At 35.8% G+C, this 7,515-nt stretch overlaps 1 protein-coding gene across 1 annotated transcript; it reads right to left on the reverse strand.

Annotated features, from left to right (window-relative positions):
- Positions 1 to 1,461: 1,461 nt before the first annotated feature.
- LOC136217213 (L-cysteine desulfhydrase) lies at positions 1,462 to 3,238 on the reverse strand. The gene has a single exon (XM_066003811.1). The coding sequence runs from the start codon at positions 3,125 to 3,127 to the stop codon at positions 1,751 to 1,753; it is 1,377 nt and encodes a 458-aa protein (XP_065859883.1). The 5' UTR covers positions 3,128 to 3,238; the 3' UTR covers positions 1,462 to 1,750.
- Between the last annotated feature and the right edge of the window lie 4,277 nt (positions 3,239 to 7,515).

Genomic DNA, 7,515 nt, shown 5'->3' on the forward strand with positions numbered 1-7,515 from the left:
TCCATATCGAATCTATATCTGAATCCATATTGCAAGTCCAAATATCTTTTTTGGTCATCTCATCCACAAATTTTTGTTGATTCTCCCCTTGCAATTTCCACCACTTAATCTTAGTCTCTACTTGAGGTGTTTGTTTTCTTATACATTTCCTACTTCGAAAATCTAACACCACTACTCTATGTTGGGTTGTCGTACTCTCACCAGTGATCACCTTACAATCAATATAACTCTTTCTCCAAGCACTCCTTACTAAGAAGAAGTCAATTTGGCTCGCATTACCGTCACTCCGATAAGTCACTAAGTGGGATGTTCTCTTCATAAACCATGTGTTCATGATACTCAAGTCATAGGCTGATGCGAATTCCAAAATATCATTTCCTGCTTCATTCTTATCTCCAAAACCATACCCTCCATGAACACTCTCAAACCCATCTCGCCCAGAACCCACGTGTCCATTGAGATCACCCCCTAGTACCATTTTTTCATCCCTAGGAACCTGTTGCACCACTTCCTCTAAGTCATCCCAAAAAGCTTGTCTTATAGACACATCTAATCCTATTTGTGGCGCATATGCACTAATGACATTCACAACCTCATCCCCTATCACTAGCTTAACACTCATAATTCTATCGCTCTTCCTAGACACCGCTACTACCTCATCAATATACTCCCTATCAATAAGAATACCTACTCCATTTCTACCCTTATCCTTTCCTGAGTACCAAAGCTTATAACCCCAAGGAGCTATCTCTCTAGCCTTGGCTCCAACCCACTTGGTTTCTTGTAGGCATAATATATTTATTCTCCTCCTCTTCATAACATCTACAATTTCAGCTAATCTTCCTGTCAAAGAACCTATGTTCCATGTCCCAAAGCGTAACCTACTACCCTTACCCCTACCCCTACCATTACCGTGGACTAGCTTATTTACCCGCAACCCTTGCATATTTGACACCACCCCCGGGTCCTGGGGTGGCGCGCCGCTTCGGGGCGACGACCTAGCAACCCTTGCACATTTATCACTACACCCGGGTCTAGGAAGTGCAGCGCGTCGCTGAGTAGGGAACGCCCCAACGGTATTTATATTATGGTTCATGTCATAAGATGTGGCTAAGTTTTACGCTGGCCGCCACAAACCTACCGCAACCCTCCTCCTTTGTCCGGGCTTGGGACCGGCTGTAAAGGCCACCAAGTGACCCTCACAGGCGGAGTTCTAAAAACCACATATATAGTAAGTAAATAAACTTAACATTAGATCTATTCTAGAGTTCTTTTTTTTCTGATTCAAAGTGTTATAATGGAGTATAACACGAGAAAATGGATAGCAAAGTGTTTCTAGATCCATGAGTGAAGCAACATCCATTGCAAACTTGCAGTGAAAGGCTAGAAGCACAGCCATAGAACCCACATAGTAGATTTTAGATTAAAATGGTCCCATTAATCATCAGATATGCAAAGAGATTGAAAAAAAGATAGTACCAGGAGAAAATACAAAGGAAATGCCATTTCTATTTCAAGCAGCCATGCTTCCAAAATCGAATCGACTTGTTCTTTCCTGTTTACTGCAAATGTGGAAAGCTATCCAACAATACCATTAAAGCTGTTTCTTAAGAGTAAAACCCTCCAGTATTGTTGGTTAAGCTCTGCAGCAAACTACAATGTTTTATTTCAAAGAAGAAGAAAAAAATAAGCACAACACAAGTAATTCTACTTCTTGATACAAGTATTTGACAAGAAACTCCTTTCATGTTCAAAAAGAGTACCTACTCACTCTGCAAAAAAGCTTTTCAGCTATCTGTGGATCTTCAAGAAGCTGATTTATTGCATTTAGAAGCTTGTAATAGTCCTCAGGAGTATTATAAACTTGATGAGAGATCCTAACATATGCTGTTATGGATCCATCCTTATCCTTCCGTACCATCTCATCATCTCTTGGAGCCTGATAATGAATAGGAACCTCGACCCCATAGTTTGCACGCAAATGCGACCTCAACCTCAAAGCATCATCTTGACTCGTAACACGCAGTCTTGAAGGCAAGCTAACCATAATCATGCCTGCACACATCTCTGGTGGAGCTCCAAGAGTTGTCCCCCATGACTCTGCCAACATTTTCCCCATCTCAACAACCTTTTCATGGTTCCTCTTCATTATTCCACGAACTCCTCCTTCAAATTGATTTATGAACTCCAATGCTGATGGTACTACTAGCTGTGAACTGTAATCCCTAGTCCCAATCCATGCACTCTCTATCGGCAATCCATTTCCATACTCATGGGAAACCACAGGGTGATGCACATCAAAGGCCGAATTCTTCTTTTTACAATACAAAAATGCAACAGATGGCGGACAAAAAAACCATTTATGCAAATTGCTAACATAAAAATCAGCTCCAATTTCTTTAACATCTACTTCAACACTACCCAAAGAATGAGCTGCATCAACAAAAACTTGCTCTACGCCTTCTTCTCTGCATATTTTAACCAATTCCCGAATCGGAGTAACAACACATGGCATTGATGTTATGTGATCAATTATTGCTAACCTAACTTTTCTACCATTAGATTTACCTTTCTCTAATCCTTTCCTGAAAGCAGCGATAATTTCTTCATTGGAGTTGACCGGGAATGGAAGCTGAACTTCGATTGCCCTCCCACCGGAACGCGTGACATAAGCTTGGATAGATTTTTTCACGGCTTCATATGCACAGTGAAGCATCAATACGGTGTCGTTCTTTTGAAATTTCCCATCAGCGAAGGAGCGGCCTATCTGTTGCAGAACAATGGCAGCGGCGGTGGTAGCGTTGTCGACGAGGGAGACCTCATCGACGTCATCGGCATTGATAAGGTCTTTAACGACGGTCCGCGAGTGAAGAATCCCATTACGAAGGGTATTGAAGTAGAAATCGTCTGGTTGCTGAAGAAACTTAAGCTGCCACCTCCTTTGCGCGTCGAGCACCGATCGAGGACAGCTCCCAAAACTCCCGTTGTTGATTCTGGCTATGGCCGGCAAGTGGTGGGCGAACTGTTCTCGGATTTCGGGTTCGGTTAAAAATTGAGTGCGTCGTGGCTTCTTGCTGACATGTTGGTGGTGAGCCAACTCGCCATTTCCAGAATCTTCGTTTTCCATTGGGGTTAGGGCGAGATAGGGTTTGCAGGCATGATTTGAATTTGAAGCACAGCGGCTTGAAATGGTAAAAAAGTTTCCCAACTCTTGGTTTAGCTCCACAGGGGCCTAAATTCGTCGTTATCCCGCAAAAAGGGGAAGGGGATGGATTAAATACGGTGTCGTTTGCTGTGTTATTTAGCTGATGGTCACGTGGTCAGTAAACAAGTAATGATTGAATATTGACCGTTAAATTTAGAGGCCGTTTGGCTACTTGCTATTTACTGGTTCCTGCTTTTGTGAAAAGCTAAGTTTCAATTGTAAAATACAAACATAGAATGTTTAATCAAACATCTCAAACTCTGTTTTTTAAAGTGAAAATGCAAACACGATGTAAAAAGTATGTAACCAAACATCCTCCTAAGCTTATTAAAATCCTATGGTACGGTGGTAACTTAACTGTCACACAAGTTTGGAAAGTTTTACTATATGCTTAATATATCATTTGTCCTATGAACTTATCCAAAAAGTTTGATTGAATTCCTAAACTTTTAAAGTATTATGATAGTTTCTCAACTTGTATAAAATGTTCAGTTAGTCCGTGAATTTACGTAATGTAATCAATTAATTACTTTGTTGCACAAAAAAAAGTAAGTTAAACATGAAAGATGTATTACACGTGTCTTAAAAAAACTAAAACGACAAATGGCAATATATACGGTTCTAATATTAGAGTAGACAAGTTTTACAGTTGAGTAAGTAAGAACTTCATTTTTAATATATTATGTGAATTATGTAATAACATTTTCAGGCGTGTGTAACACATATGCAACTTTTTTTTTTTTTGCAGCCGAGTAATTAATTGATTACATTTTATGCAAGTTCAGAAAGCTAGCTGAACATTTTATACAAATAGAAGAGATTATCAAGACACTTTCGTTTTGTGCTAATAAAATAATTGAAATAAAGTTAGAAATTTATTTTAATATATAAAATAGTAACAAGTTGATATGTACATGTGTGCTAAGAAAATTATTTTCAAATAATTTTAAGTATTTTTTTAAAATAATTGCATATAAAAACTTAACTTTTAAAAACGAAATAATTGAACTGATTTTTTTTTAAGTTCTTAAAATCCACTTATAAAAATTTATCAAAAAAAATCCACTTATAAAAAGATTAATTAACTACCAAAAAAAGCAGAAAAAAAATCTCACACAGAAGATTTTTAATTTTTCTATGGATTTTTTATAATAATATTTTGATTACAACTTAAAAAGAAAAGCTGGAAATTACAATACAAATCTCATAAAAAAAATGAAAATTGCAAAATGAAATAATTAATGATAAAAAGGTTTGCAAAGAAAATGTAGTTATAAGAACAATTTTGATTTTGATGGATGGGAATGAAATGTGGAATTTTCTTCGATATTACGGCCATAAGTCAACAACAATATTAGTTTCTTAGCTCGGGAGGGATCAGATTGATATTGGAAATTATTGCAATTGAACTAATTGAATAAAAATACAAATAAGTGACAGTAAAAAAAAATTGTCCTGGGGATTTGAAATGGCTTACAAAGTTGGGTTTTATGTAAGAGTTTGGGCGAAACGAAAGCTTGGGATCGTAGTGGGTACGTTAGCATTTAATCAGTGCAACAAAATTTGGACTTAACGAACCGTGGGGCTATAAAAAAAATATTTGAAAAGGGCTTGCCGAATCTGAATTTTTAGAGCAAAAAATGGTGTTTTTGGGGGTGGAAAATGGCTTAAAAACCTGGCTTCGAGTAAGAGTTTGGGCAAAATAAAGGTTTGGGTCGAAGTTGGTATTTAGGGGTTGAAATGGTTTAAAAAGTTTTGGATTTAACGAACTTGAGGTGGTAGAAAAAAATTGGTGGAAGATGACTGGTTGAATCTGATTTTTAAGAGCTGAAAACATATTTTCAATGAATTTTGGAGTAATTAAAAGCTTGTATTCGGAGTCAGATTTAGGAAACAAAAAACTTAAGGCTTGAGTTTGGTTGTTGGAGAGTATTTAAAAATCGTAATTGAGCAGAACGGAGACCGGGAAGTCGATTAAAATATGTATTGAAGTTTGGTATATACATATTTTTGTTGTGTTTGGTTGGGGCCTTAAACTAATATTTTTTTTTCTCTACTTATATATTTTGAAGGTTTGGAAATCAAAGTTTGCAACTTCCGTTAACTCCACCACCACTTCCTATTTTCACTGTCCACCATCCCGCTACTTCAAAGCGCATATTTGAGGCTATAAAACGAGGTTGTAGGTTGAAGAAAATGACAATCAAAATGCCATGAAAATAGATGTCCATATTTTTTATTTCAGTTTTTGTGTTTTCCGAGCCAACTTCGAAAAATTATATCTCATTCGATACAATTATGTTTGAGCTTCAAGATTAGTTCACTGAATTCCTTGAAATCTCTAGTTTCGGAATTCCCTATCCTCATACCAAAATTCTATAATTTGATGCTTCGAAAAATCGTTGAAGAAGGGTTCATGCTATTGCTAAAAAATAACAACTAGTTGTTCCCTTTTATTCTATTTTTTTCTTTTTCTTTTATTACTTTTCTGATTTTTATTCCTTTTATTTCATTTTTATTTTATCAAAGTTTATTTATAAAAATGAAAAATTGAAAATGACACCCAACAATTGTCTCCCTCTTTTATACATAAAGATTTAAAATTTTATTTTTATATAAAAGAAGAGTGTTTTTTTTACTATATCCTATAATTCAAATTTTTCAAAAACCTTAACTAAACTCCTAAAACTCTTTACTCTCTACTATTCTACCCAAACTCTTAAACCCATAAAACTCTTACTCTTCCCACCTCTTTTACACCACACACTTCTTTTTCCCCCCCTCTATTCACGTTTTTCTCACTAAATAAGGACAAATCAAAAGTATTATCACCTATCTTTTGTAATCAAATGGGTAAGTTTTTTTTCTCTTTCTCTCTGTTCCTTCATGGAATTGAAGATTTCAATCATGGAAGCTCAACTTAGGGTTTCTTGTAATTTGATTTTCTCTCTCTAATTTGTCATTGAACTTCTCTAACGCATCTTATGATGGAGAAAACGGAACTCATTTCGTGAAAATTGGGCCTGGAACGGTAAGGTTCCGTGAAATTGGGTATTATCTGAAATGAACTGAATTTGGGCATATGGTTGAGGATTTGCAAACTTAGATGGGTGGTTGAGCTTTGTATGAGAGTTTGAATTTTAGGAATGAGAGTGGATGAGAATTTGGAATTTTGATGCTTTCTGACCCAAAAATGAAAAAATCTGCTTTATTTCGCTGTTTTTATTTTTGTCCCCTTTTTTTTACTACATTTTTGTTTATTCTTTTTCTGATTTTATCTTTTAAGTTTCTACCCTTTTTATTGTTCTTGAACATTGCTCTACTTATAATGATTGAGTTTGAAATTCAACGCTTCACAAGCTAGAAATATGATAATTTTGAAAATTTAACTTGTGATTACGTGTTGATTCCGCATTTCATCAAAATATGTAAAGGAAGGACATGTCAATTGATCCCTTCTTCCGAGGGAGATATCTCGACTTCATGACTAGAAGCAGGGGGATGACAACTATGTTAACACGATTAGAAGTTGCAACGGCTAAGTTATTTATATTATAGAGGTTTATTAAGCCACTCGTTAACATCTTGGTATGAATTCCATCATCATCTTCATCTAGATTCAAATCAATTTTGGTGAGGCCGAATCTAAGCACTAGTCCTCAAACTCTTGTGCACTCATGGTTCTTATGAATAAAGAAAATCATAGAAATTAGATACTAACAATTACATAATATTTTTAGAAGGAAGCAACTATAAACATAATACTTCATTGTTACAAGGAGAATTTCCTATTTTTCATTCTAATTTTTATTAAATAGTTTCACTTTCTTCAAAGGGAAGTCACGCTCTTTAAGCATAATTATTATATGACGACGGTTCAAAATCTTTATTCTCATAAATCTCCATCCTTTTTTAGATTCATTGGCACCCAATTTCATTGAGCATCTCATCACTAGTTAAAGGAAAGGTTGAGGTTGCCGTTTGATACCTATTAACCAGAAAAAAAGTTTCGTACTCTACATCAAGTTTACATTTTCCTCACATGTGTCTATTTCTGGCTAAGGGAGTTTGATTCCAATTTGTTGGAAAAAAGAATGGAGTTTTCTTCCTTACGATGAAGAATTTGTTCCTCCATTCTAGTATTTTATTGTATGATTTGGCTTTTCAGTTGCGGCCGATGTTAAGAATTATCGCAAGAGAGTAGGAGATTTTGTGTCCTTTTCGATGATAAAATTCCCAATTTGGCCAGGAGCCCAAGTTCAAATATTGAAACACTTCTAGAAAAAGGGTAACAAATGAACTTATAACCC

Source organism: Euphorbia lathyris, chromosome 2 (assembly GCF_963576675.1).
Source record: "Euphorbia lathyris chromosome 2, ddEupLath1.1, whole genome shotgun sequence".
NCBI classification, from domain to species: domain Eukaryota; kingdom Viridiplantae; phylum Streptophyta; class Magnoliopsida; order Malpighiales; family Euphorbiaceae; genus Euphorbia; species Euphorbia lathyris.

What these genes read in the sequence shown, in the direction of transcription:
- LOC136217213 (XM_066003811.1), bottom strand. Translation starts at nt 3,127, where the DNA reads ATGGAAAACGAAGATTCTGGAAATGGCGAGTTGGCTCACCACCAACAT.